The sequence below is a fragment of the Cnephaeus nilssonii genome, assembly GCF_951640355.1.
Source record: "Cnephaeus nilssonii genome assembly, chromosome: 16".
NCBI classification, from domain to species: Eukaryota; Metazoa; Chordata; class Mammalia; order Chiroptera; family Vespertilionidae; genus Cnephaeus; species Cnephaeus nilssonii.
The window spans coordinates 23,590,816-23,612,434 of record NC_137087.1 but is presented as its reverse complement, the minus strand read 5'-3'; the positions used below and the strand labels follow the sequence as shown (position 1 = coordinate 23,612,434).

The following is a 21,619-nucleotide window of genomic DNA, read 5'->3' as shown; positions in this document are numbered from 1 at the left end:
CTGGGAGAGAAAGCAATTTTGGAAGTAAAAGTTTATAGGATTCAAATGTATTTAGGATATTGAAAATGTGCAATCAGCTACAGTAAAACTATTAGTCTAGAATGTAGACAAATCACACTTAGATTTTAAAAAATATAAGTTAAATGATGTGCCTAGAAACAATGGAGATCTAATTCACCCCTTTTTTAACAGTTTAGGAAATGGGGCCCATATAGATTAAGAGACTATCATAATTGTACTATAGCAAACCTAAATAATGAACTTTGGATTTTAAAATTCGCTATTCAATACTTTTCCACCCAAGTATGGCTCATAAAGCGATATCTAAAATAACATTTTGAACTTGTCCCCAAATGTCTCTAAGACAATAAAACCAACTAGCATGAATTAGTCATGGAGAGGATTCCTTTTTTCATATTGTTCAGTTCTGTCAATCAGTTATATATAATAAGGTCTCAAATGAGCTGTGCAATATATTATTTATTCATCTATTTATTATATATTTATTCAGTGTCTATTGTATGCTAGATCCCTTTCTATATTTTTAAAAATATATTGTTATTGATTTCAGAGAGGAAGGGAGAGGGAAAAAGAGAGAGAGAGAAACATCAATGATGAGAGAGAATCATTGATCGGCTGCCTCCTGCACACCCCAAAATGGGGATCGAACCTGCAACCTGGGCATATGTCCTAACTGCGAATCAAACCGTGATCTTCTGCTTCATAGGTCAATGATCAACCACAGAGCCACACCAGCCAGGCCCTTTCTATATTTCTAATTTAGATATTAGACCAGGAAGCAGGGAGATGTTGAGAGATATAAGCACACAAAAATATATAGTTTAAAATGAAAAAATGCTCAATGTCACTAATCACCAGAGAAATGCTAATTAAAACCACACCTGTAAGAATGACTATCATCAATAAATCAACAAACAACAAATGTTGGTGAGGATGTGAAGAAAAGGGTACCCTCATACACTGTTGGTAGGGATGCATATTGGTGCCGCCACTATGGAAAACAATATGGAGGTTCCTTGAAAAATTAAAATTGGAACTGCCTTATGCCCCAGCAACTCCACTTCTGGGCATATATATGAATAAAATCAAAACATTAATTCAAAAAATATATGCACCTCTACATTCATTGCAGCATTATTTACAATAGCCAAGATATGGAAGCAAGCCAAGTGCCCATCAATAGATGAGTGGATGAAAAGGCTGGGGTACATATACACAATGAAATATTACTCGACCACAAAAAAAGAATGATATCTTACCATTTGTGGCTGCATGTATGTGAAAGGAGTTTTTAGGGGTAAAACAGGCAGGTTTAGGGAGTGTTAGAAATAGGGGAGGACTGCAAAGCTGGGGGGTTGGGAGCTGCCAAAAGGCATACATTCACAAAGAACTAAAGGCACCACAGCCTAAAGGGAGAGGAAGACACCCATTCACAGAAGATAAGGGAACAGCCACAGGGAGTAGAAAAACAAAAGGGAGAAGGAGAAAAACAGAGTTTCACAGGGAGTAGAGAATTCTACCACAGGAGGGGGTGAAAAATAGGAGGACCCCACATGGGTTTGAGCTCTGAAGCTGCTATAGTGACCAATCAGATTGGATATCAGGACACAAAGAACAGACCTTCAAAAACCTTAGGAAAGAGGGACTTAGTGGGTTTCTCCCCCTCCCCATGTGGGAGTCTGTGCTTATTTCCCAATAATTTCCACCTTTTTCTCTACCACCTTTTGTCCATGGCTTCATTCTTCGAATCCACCTGGACAAGGACCAGCGAAGGAAGCCACCTCTGCATCCTACTCAGAGGAAAACCATGCGTTTCAGTTTAATTTCCACGTTTCATATGGACCTCAAGGGTATTATGCTAAGTGAAATGTCGGACAGAGAAAGACAAATACCATATGATTTCACTTATATGTGGAATCTAAAGAACAAAATGAACAAACAAAACTGAAACAGACTCATAGATACAGAGAACAGACTGATGGTTGTGATGGGGAGGGAGGTTAGAAGATTGGGTGAAAAGGTAAAGGGATTGAGAAGTACAAATTAGTAGTTAAAAATAGTCACAGGATGTAAAGTACAGCATAGGAAATATGGTCAATAATATTGTAATAACTATGTATGGTGCCCAGTGGGTACTGGGAATACTGGCACGGGGGGTGGGGAGAGGGACTTTGTAAAGTATGGGATTGTCTACTCACTGTCATGAACTGTATTGTACATCTGAAACTAATGCAAAATAATACTGAAGACAAACTGTAATTGAAAAATAAAATTTATTGCCCAGCAGGTGTGGCTCAGCAGTTGAGCATCAATTTATGAACCAGGAGGTCATTGTTCCATTCCTGGTCAGGGCATATGCCCAGGTTGTGGTCTCGATCCCAAGTTAGGGGTGTGCAGAAGGCAGTCAATCAATGATTCTCTGTCATCATTGATCTCTCTCTCTCTCTCTCTCTCTCTCTCTCTCTCTCTCTCTCTCTCTCTCTCTCTTCCCCTTTCCCTTCCTCTCTGAAATATATATTCTATTTGGGGACATGGAAACAGACTGAGCATATCCAGAACGTAAGACATTTAGAAATTATGGTACATAGTCTATAAAATGGCCCAATGACCTTACCTCCTGATACTCATACCCTGTTTTTAAGTAACTTAGTGACCTATAGAAATTAGAAACTCCCTTATAACAAACTGAATATAGCAAAAAGTGATGGCATACCACTTCAGAAGTTATGTTATACAAAAATATTGTCTTCCATCCTAGGCTCTCTCTCACCCTCTCCTTTGTTGGGGTTGCTCACTCTGAGGAAAGCAGGTGCCTTATTGTGAGAAAACTCAGGCAGCATATGGAGAGGCCCATGTGGCAAGAAACTGGAGCCTCCTGCCAATAACCATATGAATGAGCTTGGAAGCATATCCTGGTTGGGACTTGGCTGAGCGCATCCCTGGCCACAGCTTGACTACACCCTCGTGTGAGACCCTGAGCCGGAGCCACCCAGCTAAACTGCTCCCAGATTTCTCACTCTCTGAAACCATGAGACAATCAATGTGCTTTGTCTTAATTTGCCGAATTTCAGAGTAATTTGTTATATAGCAGTAGATAACTAATATAGAGGGGATAAGCTTTGTTATAGTTCTGGGTTTGTAAGAAGGCTGGGTAATGAACTGATAATTTAGTGAACAGATTACACTATGGGAGGAAACAGGCCATAAAAGGCTGAGTCAGTACTGGTAAGAAAGGTTTGCCCACTCATTACTGAAATGTATTGTGTAAGTTATTGCAAATAGAATGAAGGTTTAGTCACTAAGGTCACAGAGCTTGGAGAGATCTCTGAGGAAAAACAAACAAACAAACAAACCCGAACCAGCAATTCTGGGGGCATAATGTCCATTTTGAAAGCTTACTGAGGACCTTCAAGAAAAAAAAAAGGGGGGGGGGACAATTAAAAACAAAATCTATGTAACCACTTGCCTTATTCTATATGGTTAAGGTAGACGTGCCAGTGGGTGTGCATGAGTGTGTGCATGTGTGATTGTCTTGGTATCCACAATAATTATACAAGGTTGGACAATTAAAAAGGTTAGCAAAATTCTATAGAATGTACTCACATAAAGCTTATTGAAGATAACAAATGAAGCAAAGCAGGACAAAGAATGAGCAAGACAACAGGAGGGCCAGGGAGATGTGCTGGGTCACCCACAGTCTTCTCTTCCTCACACAGGATGCACTCGATCTCTGGGTTATGAGCCATTAAGGTATACGCAAGAAACTGTGGTTTAGGAGAGTTCAGGCCAAACATTCCGGGGGGATTTTATGCCCCACTGGTCATATAGCCAAAGTCAAGGTATGGTAACTAGTTAAACAGGTATAAGCCATCAGTCTACATATCCTTAAACCATGTAGACAAGCTGGTCCTAGGGGTATTTCAAACTTTAGACAATATATTATAAATTACTAGCCTTCATACACCCATGGAGATAAACATAGATGTGCCCCAGCCATGTTGTAAGATAATTCTATTTTATCCAATAACAACTAAACACACAAAAAATTAAATTGATGATTTTACATATAATATAGCATGTGTTATTATACATATATAACTATTCTAATGGTATGGTCAAAATATATAATTATTATTTTTGGATATAAACATATGTATCTGTGTGTATATGTAATTTATACATACATAAACTATACAGCTATGTATTCATAATAGGCATAATAAATAATGTTTACCCTATGACATGGAATCTGGTTTATTTTTTTTTTAATATATTTTTATTGATTTCAGAGAGGAAGGGAGAGGGAGAGATAGAAACATCAATGATGAGAGAGAATCATTGATTGGCTGCCTCCTGCATGGCCCCTACTGGGGATCGAGCAGGCGGCCCCGGCATGTGCCCTTGACCAGAATTGAACCCAGCACCCTTGAGTCCACAGGCCAGCACTCTATCCACTGAGCCAAACTGGCTAGGGCAAAATCTGGTTTCTTAACAGTGACAGAAGACATGACAAACAGATGATAAACAAATATAAATAGTTAAGCATAAGGTGATAAGAATATGACCAGACTTTTTTAAAGATTTAAGATTACATAGTTACATTCATGATATTCTAAGCCTGCTGGATGGGACATGTATACTAGTATCTTTAGAGAGAACAGGGAATCGCTCTCTTTATTATGTGACTAATTGAATGATTCTATTTGTCTGAACATATCCAGGCTCCTTTTAGGAATTATTTTTCCTTGATTCAAATTAGACTTTTGGCTCTAATTTGGATCAATCATTTTCTCTACCCACCATGATCTGTCATCTTGTCATTTCATTCATTACATTCATGAGTTAGATTTACAATTTCAGTTTTCCATGCCTTATTATTTCTATTGCTTTTTCTTTCTTGCTTTGAGTATATTGTCAAGTCATTTCTCTAAAAGAGCTTGTGCAGCTATAATGTTGTGAATTATTATGCACACACAAAGATTTTCATTTTGCCACACATTTTGGATGATTAAGGTATTCCATAGTCACTGAATGTGAAGCTATTGCTTCGTAGATTTCTAGAATCCAGTGTTGCCTGCTGATAAGTTAACATCAGGCGGGGTGGAACCCTCACTTCCTCGATGGCCTCTGCTTATACCTATTGTAAGTTGAGGCACTTGCTCTTCTCTTTCATCTGTATTTTAAGTGGCCATTTCTGGATTATCTTTTATTATTTTTTGATGAACCAACACCTATACATTTGCCATTATGGGTTTATTATTCCCCTTTGTGTCCTTTTATTGTTATTTTAAAGGGATGTTAAACTACAATGGGGTAGGTATATCTCCATCTGCCTTCTTACTAATTTTTTAAATAAATAAAAAGGGGGGAAAATCATGTAAGTCCCTGGACTCAAAATTATTTTATTGTAATTGTGAACATAGAATGATTACATTAATGGACACTAATAATGAAGAAACAACAACTATTTGAATACAGTAGTTGGTAGAAGGCAGAATAAGTAGAAGAGATGGTAAGTGGAGAACGGCATTTTAACTTACTGCTTCTTCCCTCAAAAATAATTTTGTTTTTTACCAATCAATGTTCTAATTCCTTTTTTAGTTACAGTAGGATTTTGAGACAAGTGGTAAAGGAATATGCATAACCTTTCTTAAATAACTATCCCCTACAATTAACATACACTTTAGAATATCTGGAATCTTAAAGAAATACTGCCAACAGTGTTTATAATAAATGACACCTTTTAAAAAATCCCTATATCAGCAGAGAAATTTTATAATATAAATTGTTCACTTAACTTTAACTGCTACAGATTTTGGCAGACAGTAAAATTAAATGGTGGATGATCACCAGAATATATGACATTTTCTAAGATACTACTGGGTTACTAATACATTTCAGAAGAAAATTATTCCCAGGTTCTTAGCCTGATGTGCGGTATTGTTAAACAGTAATACTTTCTTTTGTTATTGATGGAAGAATAAATTGTAAATTAGCATGAGCTAGAAAATGTAATATGTGAAATGAAAATATATGTCAACAGAAATAAGTATGGGCACATGGTGGGACTTTCCAATTGCTTAAAATGTCAGGTTTTTCTTTTCTTTTTTAAATCCTCACCCAAGGCTATGTTCTTTTTAGAGAGAGAGAGAGAGAGAGAGAGAGAGAGAGAGAGAGAGAGAGAGAGAGAGAGAAACATCTATGTGAGAGATAGATGTTGCTTGCTATATGTGCCCTAACTGGGGATCGAACCTACAACCCAAGATGCCCTGACTGGCAATAGAACCTGCAGCCTTTTGGTGTACAGAATGATGCTCTAACCAGCAAGCCACCTGGCCAGGGCTCTCTGGCTTTCTTGAATTAGCTTTATTCTCACTGAACTGGTTAAACTGGACACCAGATCACTGTTTATGACTATTCCTTTATTCCACTTGCTCTGTCCGCAGCATTGTTCTCCCAAGTATGGCCATCATTTAAAATATTCTTCACTCCTTCCATTAAACAATCTTCCTTTATTTAATATCTTGTGATATCTACATTTATAAATTTTCCAAGTTTATAGTTTTCTTCAAGATGTTAAGTAATCTTTAATGCATCCAATTGTGATAAAGAACTTATTGACTTTATTCAAGAAAATTTTTGCATGTATTCATAAAGCTTGTAGATAATACCTTCATTTGAAAATTTTGGCCTATTGCCCAGCTGGCAGGGCTCAGTGGTTGAACATCAATCTATGAGCCAGGAGGTCATGGTTCGATTCCCAGTCGGGGCACATGCCTGGGTTTGTGGGCTTGATCCCCAGTGTGGGGTGTGCAGGAGGTGGCCGATTAATGATTCTCTCTCATCATTGATGTTTCTATCTCTCTCTCCTTCTCCCTTTCTTTCTGAAATCAATAAAAATATATTAATAAATAAATAAATAAAATGTTGGCCTACTAATTTGTTCTCTTTATGATGATACTAGTAGCCCGTTTGCACGAAGATTCGTGCAATAGACCTTCATTCACCTGGCTGCCTGCACCAGTTTTCTGCTGGCACCAGGGACCCAGTCCTTGGCTGTGGCCACCGCCTTCTGCCCCGGGCGGTGGCCTTGGGCTCTGCGGCACCCAACATCCTTGCTAAGGATTGCAGGAGCCAACCCCCAGTGGTTTCCTGCGATCGGTGCAGGCTCCCCACTGGTGCCCAAGGCCCGGAAAGCCTCGGCCCCTGGGACCCCCGGGAGCGGCGGGAGGGGCGGGATGGGCGGGATGGGCACGGCCAAGCCCCCCCAGGTGGCCGATCGACCCCCGGGACCCCTGGGAGGGGCGGGAGGGGCCGGCCACGCCGCCCCAGGTGTCCGATCGACACCCGGGACCCCCGGGAGGGGCGGGAGGGGCCCGGCCACGCCCCCCCCCAAGTGGCCGATTGACCCCCGGACCCCCGGGAGGGGCGGGAGGGGCCGGCCATGCCCCCCCAGGTGGCCGATCGACCCCCGTAACCCCCGGGAGGGGCAGGAGGGGCCGGGCCACACCGCCCCTGGTGGCCGATCGCCCCGGGACACCCGGGAGGGGCGGGAGGGGCGGGAGGGGCCCGGCCACGCCCCCCGGGTGGCCGATCGCCCCCCGGGACCCCCGGGAGGGGCGGGAGGGGTCCGGCCACGTCTCCCCGGTGGCCGATCGCCCCCCGGGACCCGCAGGACCCCCGGGAAGGGCGGGAGGGGCAGGGCCACGCCCCCCCAGGTGGCCGATTGCCCCAGGCACCCCCGGGAGCGGCGGCGTGGGCCCGGCCACGCCCCCCCAGGTGGCCGATCACCCCAGGCACCCCGGGGAGCGGCGGCATGGGCCCGGCCACTGGGCACCACCATCTTGATCTTCTCAATGGCGGATATGCCACCCGGAGTCCCGCCCCCAGCCTCCTGCCGGCCCAATCGTGGGCATAGCGGAGGTGCGGTCAATTTGCATGTTTCTCTATTATAAGGTAAGATGTTCTTTCAGCATTTGCTTTCATATCCACAAAGTCTGATAGTGTAATTCACCATTGCTTTATTGGGGCAACAGCTATAGGTACTATTCACCTGAGAAATGCTTATTTCTTCACTTATTACACCTATTCTTATCTTAGAAACTTGTCATGGTCATCATATCCATCGGATCACCTTCCTCCCCACCAGGACTGCATTTGAGAAATCCCATCAAAATTGACAGGGAAGAGAGATAGGAAGGAGAGTCTGGAGATGAAATGTCTAAAACGGTTGTCAATTAGTCTCTGCTGTCTGTACCAGTTAACACCAGAGGAAATGAAATCTGATCTATACACTCACCCTCACATGCTTTATGCTCTCTCCAAAGGCAGAAGAGAGAAAAATCTGAGAGAGGCACCACCCCAGTTTATTTTCTAGACTGAGGGACCTGAACTTCAAATTTAGTTTTGCAGATGAGTATAGTATATAAAAGTTTTACCAGCTCACATCAATAAATATATAAGCAGACTTTCTAGGCCATCTACAAAGATCTCTAAAAAAGTAAAATTAATGGTCTTTACAACTGAGGGCTATTAATACATGAAATAGATACTTGTAACAACTGGAGGGGGTTATTTCATTAGTTTAATAAATCTGACTTTCAAGATAGAGTAGCAGCACAATTTACAAGAGCTAAGATTTGGAAACAGCCTAAGTGCCCATCAGCAGATGAGTGGATTAAAAAGCTGTGGTACATCTACACAATGGAATACTACACTGCTGTAAAAAAAGAAAGAACTCTTACCATTCACAACAGCATGGAGGGACCTAGAGAACATCATGCTAAGCGAAATAAGTCAGTCGGAGAAAGATAATATCACATGATCTCACTCATTAATGGAATATAATGAACAACATAAACTGAAGAACAAAAATAGAGCCAGAGATATAGAAGCATCGAACAGACTGTCATACCTCAGAGGGAAGGCAGGAGAGGGTGAGAAGGGGGAGGATAAGAGATCAACCAAAGGGCTTGTATGCATGCATATAAGCATAACCAATGGACACAGACAGTAGGGGGGTGAGGGCATGTGCTGGAGGGTGAGAGCAGCTGGGGAGAGATCAATGGAAGGAAAAGGAGACATACATAGTACTTTAAACAATAAAGAATTTAAATTAAAAATATTTTACAGTAATGCTATTATTAAAAGACTTACTTGTTGGATTACTCAGTTGATAACAGCATAGCTCAGAGGTTCCGAATAACTGTGCTGTGGAATACGGATGTGTTTCAGAGGGTTATTGAGGCTGTTGAAACATTGATGCCAGCCATAGCATTCAGGATGGCTGGGAAGGACGTAAAACTGCTTAAGACCTCAGAACCTCTGACCCCTCTAGCCTTGAATAGCCACTTATGTTTTCCAATGGCAATGCAAACACTATGATTTTTAAAAGGTAGTAGTCTGTGGTATTACAAAGAGAAATTGGGTTTTCCACTCAAGTTCTAACAGCTGCTTTCTTCAGCTCACAATGTTAGTTCAAGGTCCCAAATTGCTGTGGCAACAGAAGCACTTCTGAGGCCAAGGGGTCATATTCTTGTTTCAAGAGGCTGAGTTGTCATTTAACTTTTGTTTGCCTCATCACCAACATGAAGTCACTTGGCTATCCAGGTTAGCCTAGTAATCTGTAGACAAAAGTGTCTTGATAACACTTTCTGACTGTGTTAAAGGCTGTCAGATTAGACCTGCCCCCAAAAAGTAAGAATGCACATAATACAGAGGCCTGCCTCAGCCTACTACCAGGTCAGGGAAGTCTGCCAATGAAGGTCCATATTAGAAGGCATGGTTGCTGTCCTGGCAGGGATTTGCCAGAAGGATTAGTGATATTAGGTTCAGTGGGATCTGTCACCAGCTGAAGTTCAAGGATGGTTCTTGTAAGTAACTAAAGACACAGAAGTCATGACCTCTTGTTCAAAAGCTTGCTAAAGAACGTTTTAAGAATCTGACCCCAAGTTTTCTGGAAGTGGCTGCCATCTAACTCTGGACAGTAATGAATGACTCCCCCGATCTTCTCTCTGCCCCAGTCTTTGACAAAGAGAGCTGCTTTTTGGTTTTTTTTCCTGAACTGGGATAATAACTTGTTCTCTTGCTTAACTGTATTAGAATGTGTCACAGTATAACCTTGTAGTAAATTTTAAGTTGGGAGAAGGACTTGGACACCTCTACCATGTATAAAATGCTACTGATAAATGTAAAAATAACATGTGGTGTGTGCCTTTAAGGACACTACAGTCTAATGGAGGAAACTTGTATGTAAATGGCTGATTATGATAAAAGGCAAAGTGAATGAGGCATTCACTACAGGACAAACTCATCTATGGTGACACAGGTAAAGGAGCAATTAATTCTAACGGAAAGGGAATCAGAAGCTCCTTTACAAAGGCGGTGGCATTTGAGAGAGTACTGGAGAGTAATTATAATCTTAGTGGGGCAGTGGGGAAGAAAAGACACTTCACTACTGGAATAGAATGAGGCTAGGCACATGGGCTTGATTCAAGAGTTGTTTTGTTATGTTTTAATCTAGCATGTGCAAGACACTATGGTAGGCTCTGGGAGATGTGGGAAGAGAAATAATACATTTCCTTTTCTCCTACAGGTTATATTATAGTTTGAAAGAAAGGTCTTTTCCATATAAATATATCTAAAGAGTTCAACTGCCATTGCCTGGAATGATGTAACTCACTGGCAAGTCCTTTAAAAATCTATGTGGTGCATGAGACTAGAAAGAATCCAGTACTGCCAGCGGGGGTAAAGAAGGGGTTCTAGATGACATGGAATATAGGTTGTTTCTGAAAAGATGGTTAAGATTTGATGTGAGAAATAAGGGGTAAGGATATTCAAAACGATAGGTAAAGCACGAACAATTCAGAAATGATCTTGGCATGTCCATGAGACTGTGAAAGCACCAACTTGGATGGAGTAGAAGGTGCCTTTGGCTCACTCTAGGGAAGAAGTTAGAAATGCATGTTTAGGTGAATTGAAATGCCTTCCAAGTTCAGGCAGGTAACTTAAATGAGCGAAGCAGATTTCTTCCACTCCCTACTGAGAGGGAGTGGAAGAAAGCTATGGCCCAGGCTCAACAAAAAGGAAGACATCACTAAGCTCCAGCCAGTTCCACAGTGAACTCTGCCCTAGTGTTTCCAGACCTTCCCATTGGTTACAATACGCCACTGCTCTGGATTTTTACAGGTGTGTGTGTGTAAATTTAATTCTTATGACAAAACATGGAATTATGCTGGACAAAACTAGATAAATAAACATTATTTGAGTCATAATGAATAATATAGAGTATGTGAACCACTCATTTTCAACCTCTGCTGGACTGTAGAGAGCAAAGACTGCTAGAATTACCATAAAGCCTGCGTGGCTTATCCTATAGCCATTTAAGGTTACAGAACAGAGATGCAACATAAAGAAAGTAGTATGCTTTCCCCAGGCTATATAATTCAGAACATTTGTATGACAAAAATAATAAGTGAAAGAGAATTGATTGGAATTATTGACTATTACAGTTTTTAAAATGATTTTAAAATGAAATTCATCTTAAAGTTCTATTATCTGTTGTTTAAACTGGTTGCAGAAAAATTTTACAACAAATTTTAAGAAATATGTGTTGGCTCTAAATTTTTTTCAACAGTTTCATTTGCCTTTAAAAATTAAAAAAATACAACTATATGACTCTTCTCTACCTGATAGAAAGAGGATTCTGGGTATATACTTTCCAGATGGGCCTAAATGAGCACTTGATGAATGACCTTTTATTTGCCACTACTACCAGCTGCCAATGGTGGATGCAACCAGGAAGTCTTGGTCAGGTTTCTTTATGTGCGTGTTCTGTTTTGGTCCACAAGCCTGGCTGACATTGAAACCAGGTGGGGTTTGGAGGTTTGCAACAGATGCTTTTATGCCTACTAATTTCTGAATTTGATAGAGTCTATAAATCACTCACAAAAAAAATATTATGTGAGTCCACTATTGATCTAGGTCAGTGATGGCGAACCTCTGACACGCGTGTCAGCACTAAATATTTAGTTTTTGGTTTATTAAATACAATTATATATAACAATTATGCATTTATGTTATTTAAACTATAAATATCGTGAAATAATGTTTTCCCCTCAAAGTGACACACTACCCGAGTTATGCTCAGTTTTTTGGCGAAGTTTGACACACCAAGCTCAAAAGGTTGCCCATCACTGGTCTAGGTTTTTCCCCAACCTAATGAGACAAAACCTGAAATTGATGTTAAGAATATAGCTTCTAGCCCTACCTGGTTTGGCTCAGTGGATAGAGCATTGGCCTATAGACTGAAGGGTGCCGGGCTCGATTCCAATCAAGGGCACATGCCTGCGCTGCGGGCTTGATCCCCAATAGGGGATGTGCAGGAGGCAGCCAATCAATGATCCTCTCTCATCATTGATGTATCTATCTCTCTTTCCCTCTCCCTTCCTCTCTGAAATCAATAAAGATACATTAAAAAAAAAAAAAAAGAATACAGCTTCTGGGGTAGGGGAAAATATGCAGCATCTAATCCTTCACGCTGCAGTCAAGGTTTGTTATTTAACAAAAAAGCCAATATATTCTCTCTCTCCTATCAGGAATTCCTAACAGGGGGAAGAGCTTAGTATCAGCAAAGAATTAGGTGAAATAGAGAATTTCACGTGGAGGTTACAATATTATGTTTCTGTCTGAATAAAATGCAGCATTCCAGATGTTGCCTACATTTCACTTAAAGCCAACTGCTATGATTTATGAACAATAAAAATTCCCGAAATGTAACAGGGCAACTCTGCTTCCTAAGAAGATTATCACATTTTGAAAACGTGCTAATGAGCCACAAAGTCTGATTAAAATCTAAGGTGCAATATTCCAAAAATATTCCTGGTGGTTTAGATAAGTAAGGCTCCATTTTCACCATTGATGACAGTACTTCCTGTCAAATTTTGCCAAGATAAGGAGGTCTCAGTAGTAAAACCAGTTCACAACAGCTCCTTATTAAGTTATTTTCAGGAAGCAGGGGTAAGACAAAACGTTAAGACCTGAAAATTGGATAAGAGGAAAAGAAAAAGAAAAAGAAAAATAGTCCACACATATAGACCATTCAGTTGCTAAAATGTGAACTGTTAAGGCTTCAAAACATAAAACATGACATTTTAATTACTTAATTTAATGCCTATTTATAAATAATAAGCCCCAGTGTTAAGCAGATGTGAACAAAGATGAACATCTTCTGTTACTTCATTGTGGAGAATAGAATAGTTGGAAGCATGTTTCCTAGACAATATCTCTATGGGAGAGAAAAACACTCACATATTGCGGCTTTGTTTAAGATCAAACTGATCTAATTAGCATTTTCATCTACTTTATTGCTCAGAATTCCCTTTAGTGAGGTGTGTTTTTGATAAATTTCAAGGAAAGGTGTTTGGAGAAAAGTTGGATTCAGACATATAAAACAAAAAAGAGAAGTATTCTTTAGAGATAAGCCAAAAATTATCTGAAAACTAAAATGACAAAAATTGGAAAGTCATAAAACTACATTTCTATATTAATAATGAGGTGTGACTTACACAGATTAACCCAGGATTTTTCTATATTTACTAGCGTTCCCGTTGCAGGAAAAATCCTGCAATAGGGTTTCCTGCTGCACTCTACCCCGCCCCGCCTGCTCTCCTTCCTTCTCCCCTGGCCCCGCCTCCGCTCCTCCCTTCTCCCCCGCCCCGCCTTCTCCGCCAGCCCACCCGCTCTCCTCCCTTCTCCCCCGGCCCCGCCTCCGCTGCGCCCTTCTCCCCCGCCCCGCCTTCTCCACCAGCCTGCCTGCTTTTCTCCCTTTTCCACCAGCCCGCCTGCTCTCCTTCCTTCTCCCCGACCCCACCACTGCTCCTCCCTTTTCCTCCCCCCGGCTTGCTTGCTTCTCCGCAGCTTTGCTCCCTTCTGCCCCTCTTGGCTTCTTTCTACGCTGTCTTGATATGCAAATTAGCCACCATCTTTGTTGGGGTAATTTGCATACTCATCCTGATTGGTTGGTGGGTGTGGCTTGGCTGGTGGGCGTGGCTTGGGCGTAACGAAAGGTGCGGTCAATTTGCATATTTGTCTATTATTAGGTAGGATGATACTTCTGGAACAGGACAAAATTTACCAGGGGAATTTTAATTGAAGTTACATGCAAGTAATCAGAGGGAACAATACTTCTCTCCCTTCTGATTGAGTGATAATGTGGCCATATTGTTTAGTTATTTTGTAAGGTCATTATAAATCATAGCGATATCAACAAGCTTGTAATTAAATGTATAAATAATTTTCTGATTTCAGATCATAAGAATTGATTTTGAAGAAAGTGTTCTCACAGCACACTTCACATTCTGGACACTTTAGGATTTTGTTCCCACTTTTTTTGCATGTGGCAGATACAGACTCAATCCTATGGAGAATACAACTATACACTTGGTACCTCCTACAGACATTGGGACTACAGGAGTGTGTTCACAAAATGTTACTAATAAGATTACAAACTGAGACACAGGCAAGATATAGGTAAAATGCTGGTAGACCTTACTGACTCAGCTCCCTGCAAGAAACTTTCACTTGGCTGAAAAAAGAACCCCTGATACAACCATTCTTTTTTTTTTTTTTTTAACTTATAATTTCACTCTCAGAAGGGGGAAAATCAGGTAATTCTATACTTGGTTTTGACCCACAAGAAAGAATTAGTTAAATGTAGTTTACAGAAGTGATGCTGAACTTCCATTACACAATCATCTCATTGTTAAAGCAACTACCATGTGCTGTATTTGCAACACCAGTGCCTTGTGTGGAGTTGGTATAGATATATAACCTGAAGTGTTTCAGATGCACATCCTTCTTCTTTCCTTAGCATATCTTTAGTGTTTTATTATTTTATAAATATTTTAAAAGATAATCAGAAAATGATGTGTCAAGAGTCATGAATAATTTTCTGCATCAACATGCAAGGAAAAGACTAACACTAATCAGTTCTCTACAAACCTTGCTAAGCTTACCTTGTGGTATACCTCTTCAGAACTAGTCCCAGAGAAGGTTATTCAACTCTTGATATGTTTCTCCTAGTTCAGTGGTCGGCAAACCGCAGCTCGAGAGCCACATGCGGCTCTTTGGCCCCTTGAGTGTGGCTCGGCGTTAGAACCACTTCTTCAAAATAGACTCACCCAGGCCGAAAACCGAAAACCGACTTCTGCGCATGGGCCACAACATTTCAATCGCACTGTACGTGCTTGCTCGCACGTGGTATTTTGTGGAAGAGCCACACTCAAGGGGCCAAAGAGCCACATGTGGCTCGCAAGCCGCAGTTTGCCAACCACTGTCCTACTTCATTCATTTCAAGATACATCTTCCTCCCAGCCCCCAACCCCTACAAAATTACCCATCCTCATCCCTCCCATCCCTTTTACTACACAATGTACATAGTTTTCAAATGTAATATGCCCTTTGCATGTCATAAAGAACCATTCTCTACGTAGGACCGATGATCTATATATATAAAAGCCTAAGCAACCAAATGACCGAATGACCAATCGACTGGTCACTATGACATGCACTGAACACCAGGGACAGATGCTCAATGCAGGAGCTGCCCCCTGGTGGTCAGTGCACTCCCACAGCCAACCTACCACTGCCAGCCAACCTCCTGCGCCCCTTCCCCCGGCTGGCCAACCTCCCATGGCCCCTCCCCCTGGCCAACCTCCCTCGGCCCCAATGGCCCCGATCCCCTGCCAGGGACCCCACCCATGCAAGAATTTGTGCACCAGACCTCTAGTTTAAGTATGAGATCTCAAATGTTATAGGAATCATGGGTGCAACATTACCCTAGAGCAGTGGTCGGCAAACCCATTAGTCAACAGAGCCAAATATCAACAGTACAACGATTGAAATTTCTTTTGAGAGCCAAATTTTTAAAACTAAAACTTCTTCTAACGCTACTTCTTCAAAATAGACTCGCCCAGGCCATGGTATTTTGTGGAAGAGCCACACTCAAGGGGCCAAAGAGCCGCATGTGGCTCGTGAGCCACAGTTTGCCGACCACAGCCCTAGAGTTAAGAGGTGGTTAACAAGAAAAATTCAACATGGGGACTTTACCAATCAGGAGGAGTTTTCACAGGAGAAATTTCTGCCATGATGACTTACAAAAATAGTTAATTGCCTTCATTCCAATTATATCCATTGTTTCTAAATTTATATTACTTCAAATGCTTCTGTAAGCTTCTTGGAGAAATGTTAACAGTAGTGCTAAAGCTAAGAATGCCATTTTGCTGAGTGATTTAAAAAAATGAATGCTACAACCCAAACAAAATCCTGATTCCATTTTTCTTAACTAATCAAAGAAGATTATGTGAAAGAAAAAAGTGAAGATAGAGAGCATTTCTCTGGAAACCTAGGACAAGCTTGCTCTGTTTGAGTAATGTAAACAAAAACCCGGGGGTACCAATGAGGCAGTCAAAAGAGGGTTTGAAAACGATTATAAGCATATCACATCTGGCCTAAATATATCTCCTAACAGCTCTGGCATTAATAAACGTTCATAAGTGGTTACGGCCTGTTCTTTTCCCCAGTAAATATATTTACTTCTCAGAAATAATTTTCAAACCACAGGATGCAAGCGCCTATGAGATAGTAGAGCAATCTATTTCAAAGCAACCAACACAGGCTGAGGCTTCTATTCATGTGTATGAGTAACTGGAAACTGCGTAGATTCAAATATGAGGACCAGTACAGCTAATATTGATGACTGGGACTTACCAGTATTTGTAAGGAAGTTAACGTTTCTCATCACACCTTCGGTGTAAGCGCCTGGCTCGTAACTGTCCATTTCCCCTGTGACAATGTGAGCCACTCTTGCTGCCCGTCCTCTGATAGCACCGGCAGCTCGGTCTAAATTGTCAGCATCCTGGTCTCTCAGGGCTATGATACATTTGTTGACATCTTCTAAGATGTGGCTCTCTGTAAGTAAACAGATCAAAATAATTTTTTCAATATTTCTTTAATCACACAAATCTAGCATATTATAATTTAACTTCTGACTTCAGATGTGATGCACATTGGAGGACAGGGACAATCGGGAAGGAAAAATACAAACATAATTTTGCTCCTATCCCTTTAACAGCAAAATTTGTAAAATACAGAATTTTACATTTTTATCAGCAATTTTTATAGATTATATATATTATTTTAAGTTCTAGTTCCAGTAGATTAGATTTTAGACTTGAGTGCTTTGTAGGTGGAAATTAACCCTTTGCACTCGCTTGCTTTTTTCTTGATTCCTTTATTCTACTCGGGATTTAATGTTTTAAATACCCCAGATTTTACAAAGCGTGGCAATAGAATAAAAAACCGGAGTTTCTTTTCATACAAACTTATTTATTTGGATTTTTTTATATTTCAAATTATTGATACATTCAATACAATTCGACATACGAGCTGCTACCGATGCTAACTGTGTCGTCACACTCGACATCCGAGTGCAAAAGGTTAAGGAGTTTCTGGATTAAAAATAAAATAAAATGTGTAATAATAGAATACTTAATTCTGATTAAAAGCAACAGTACAGAGGTTATAAAACTCTTTAAAATTTTCAGTTGTCCTAAATATATAGCAAAATAAAACTATGGAGTTCTATTCAACTAATCTTCATTGATGTACAATGAAATTTAGCACAATTACAGAAATCTTAAAATTTATAAATAACAAACATATGAAATATATAATTTTTAAATTGTAAAGCAGCAACCTCACTAAGTCTGTGAAAACACTTAGGTAAAAAGGGGGCTTTGAAAAGACTGACTTGAGGCAAGAGAATCCCTGAGAAAGTTGCTCACTCTGAAGAGTGACTCCTGACCTCCACTGCTCCTTCCCTCTTTGCATGATTAGGGCATGAAGACAGCAGACTTCTTAGGATAGCACTGTTTTCATTGTCTATAAAGTGATTAATATTCCCAATAAAATTAATGAGAGAAACTGAGCAAATATGGGGAATATCATCAAGCCTGGGCAATATTTGTAAGAAATTAAAAGAATACTAAAAGAATTAGTGTTTGGCTCTTAGCATATTCAAATGAATCCCCACTCAAAATCCTTAAGGACTCTATCACTTAAAAACATGCTAGAAAACAACTACAACAAAAAGGCCTTTCTAATTTCAGACCATATTGTTAACTTCCACCCTTCCCCCAGGGGACAGGCATTCACAAAGCTATTTCTTTGCAGCATCATACCTTTCTTGTAATGGGTAGAGCATAAAATCCCAAAGACCAAATAATATGGTCCCTGGTGACTTTCTGAGACCTGATGACTATCATTCCTCTCTAGGCCTCTTATGCTTTAGTCATATTTATTTTATGATTTCCCAAGTCCACCATGTTCTTAAATGCCTCTGTTCCTGTGGGCATATTAGAGTCTTGACCTAGATAGATGTTCTTTTTCTTTCCTGGACCCAATTTCTGTGTGTGTGTGTGTGTGTGTGTGTGTGTGTGTGTGTGTGTGGTGGCGGGGACATAGGGGGGGTTCCAAACTCCAACAAGCAATTTTATGGACACCACCTGGGTGTCCTACAATTCAACTCCGTCCTGACACTCTCTACCAGAGATAGCATCAGCTTCCACAAGACTTCTCCTCCACCCTTTACTTCAGACCCCAGTCCCAAGCCCAGTTTGTTACCTATACTTCTGACTGTCTAGCTGTAAATCAGAGATTCCCATCACTCCCTCCTTGGGTTTTACTGACTTGTTAAAGCATCTCACAGAGAAACATTTTACTTATTAGATTTAACTTTTATAACTCAGGTACAGTCAGATGGAAGATGCATAGGCCAAAGTATAAGGAGAGAGTATGGAGTTTCCACGCCCTCTCCAGGCACACCACTTTCCCCACATCTCCATATGTTCCCCAACACAGAAGCTCTCTGAATGCAGTCTTTTTTTTCCCTATGGAGGCTTCACTACACAGATAGGATTAATTCAGCCTCCAGCCCCCTCCTCTCCACTTCTCCATGGTTGGCTCCTCAGGCAACAAGCCCCCATTCTCAGTCCACTGTCATCTCATTAACATAAGAAAAGAAACCTCAAGGCTTTCAGCACTTAGCAAAGTCCAAGGATTTTAGGAGCTCTGTATCCGAAATGGGATGAATACCAAATATATATTTTCTATTATAAATCATAATATCACAACTGTGAATCCCTTTTGGTCTGATTCATCAACTTCTACTATTCTTTCAAAATACTAGTAAAATGTTCCTTCCTCAGAAAATTCATGCTGACTTACAAGACAAATTTTGTTCCAAGTTGTTTGCGATTCCCATGACACAGTCTATATGTTTCCGTTAGATCTTTTTTTTTTTTTCCATGTTTTAATGATGTACTCGTGAAAATATCTCCTTACTACACTATGGAATACATAGGAGTACAGTAATTTTATCTTGTTACTTGGAGTAGCCTATCTAGTCTCTAATATAATACAAGGCACCTGTTAAACTAACGAGAATGTTTGTTGAATGAATGAATTACTCTAATAAGACACGTCTGAGAACAGTAAATTATTTTGTCTACATCCTAAATCATGGGCTATGTACATAAGTAGACACATTTCTGTGACCTTAAATAGTCAATTTGACCCATATCAAGGACAGCCAGGTCATTTACTTGAAAAAGATTAAACACTGAAAACCATTGTTATAAATTCACTCTAATTTAACCTAATCAGCAGCATTCAGTTATGAATGTGTCATTAAGGCATATAATAAATCCAGGCAGGATCCCTTCTCAACAGAAAGTGCCTGGGTATCATTACCATCATATTTCCCCTGGAACTGAAGTACAAGTTTAAATGTGGGAGGCATAACAATCATGAGTTTTTTAAAAGTCTACAGATGTGCACTTTAATGACACATTAAGAAGCTGTTATTTCCCAAGTATGTTGGAAAGTTGTTTTTTATTTTTTAATAAGTACAACATTGGTTAACGATAAATTAAGGTGCTTAATTTTAGGTTGCAGCGTTATTTTTGCTCAGTCCTATAAAAGTGAAAAGATACTTAGGGGGAAAAAACTACAATGCTCATTCTTGGAAGATTAATTGTCTTATAAACTATGTAATTTCTGTTTAATTAAAGGTGAAATCATATCTGTCACAAACTATTCTTTTTCTGGTGAATTTTACACAGGAAAAGGTATACAAAGAATATTCAATAACCATAAATTGATTGTTTACCTCTTCTATAGAAAAAATTATATACATGCTCAGCAATTTATTTTATTATTTGAACCAGAGAATAAAAACATAGCAGAGGTTGTTTTTGTTCTTTTTATATTGGTCTTACAGAAGTGTGTGTGGTTATTACTTCAGACTGAGCAACACAATCAGCAGCCATAGTGTTAATTAGTCATGTGGAAGCATTCTATAGGCAAGATGAGATACAGAAATAAAAGTCCTACAGGAACTCACACAATATGAAAAATAGCAGATGAAATGTGTGGCAAGAAGCATATAACCAGACTTTATCATAAGCAGATATATTGAGTATGCTGGAGATGATGACTAAATGATCTTTTGAATCACTAAGACTAAATATAGCACAAAAGTATTAGGAAAGTTTGCAAAGTTTCCATGATTGTGACACTTTCCTATTACCCTGAATGTTTCAAAAAATGCCAGCAACAATTATTTGCACAAAATTCTAAACATAGAGTGCCAGAAAAAGAAAATAAAAATGTTGGGCACCTCCCACATATGCACAATAATTAAACATTAAACTAATTTCCTAAAAACAAGTATTTCTTTTTTACTCATATTTCAGGTGAATTTAGGTAGCTAAAAAGTCCTTCATGATAGCTTGAGTTTTTATGCCTAGTTATATAACCTTACACCTCTAAGAGAAAAAATAAAAATAAAACACCAAATCATCATACCTAATAAAATGGTAATATGCAAATTACCATCACTCCGCTACGCCCACGATTGGGCCGGCTGGAGGCGTGGGGGGCGGGACTCAGGGTGGCCGATTGGCTGGCGGTAGGAGCGGGGAGCGGGGACTCGCGAGTCCCCGACCCCCCGCTCCTCCAGCCGGCTTAAACGGCCGGCCGGCGCTGCTTAGGCCAGCGCTGCGGAAGACGCTGGTGGCGGAACTCGGGGTGGCCGATTGCGTGGCTGCTGGCACCAGTTTTCCTCCAGCAGCAGTTTTCCTCTGGCCACCCGCCCGATCAGAGCGCTTCCAGATCGGAGTTCCTCTCAGGGTGGCTGATAGTGCTGGCGGGAGGCGCTCTGATCAGCGGGTGGCCAGAGGAAAACTGCTGCTGGCGGATAACTGGTGCCGGCAGCCAGGTGAAGGAAAAGTCTATTGCATGAAACTTCATGCAACGGGCTCCTAGTACCTTGTATAAAACTCCTTACTGGTGTATCTCTTAAGACTTTGCTGATGGACTAGGATAAATTATTAGACAGATGTAGCAAAATTATTATAAGCTCTACCTCCAATTTATTTTTTTCTCAACTGTAGATGCACTTGGACTCAACAATTACATCATTTTTAAAATGAGAGAAAATGTTATTATAGAATAAGCACATTTAGAATATCACATGCTT

General features: G+C 40.3%; 1 protein-coding gene across 3 annotated transcripts in view; it reads right to left on the bottom strand.

The window, feature by feature from the left end:
* CTNNA3 (catenin alpha 3) overlaps window positions 1–21,619 on the bottom strand; it is a 1,396,025-nt gene that overhangs the window by 335,366 nt on the left and 1,039,040 nt on the right. For all 3 annotated transcript variants that reach the window (XM_079794118.1, XM_079794119.1, XM_079794120.1), the window contains one exon: window positions 16,789–16,989. In XM_079794118.1, the coding sequence (XP_079650244.1) occupies window positions 16,789–16,989 (201 nt within the window). The remainder of the gene's footprint in view (window positions 1–16,788; window positions 16,990–21,619) is intronic.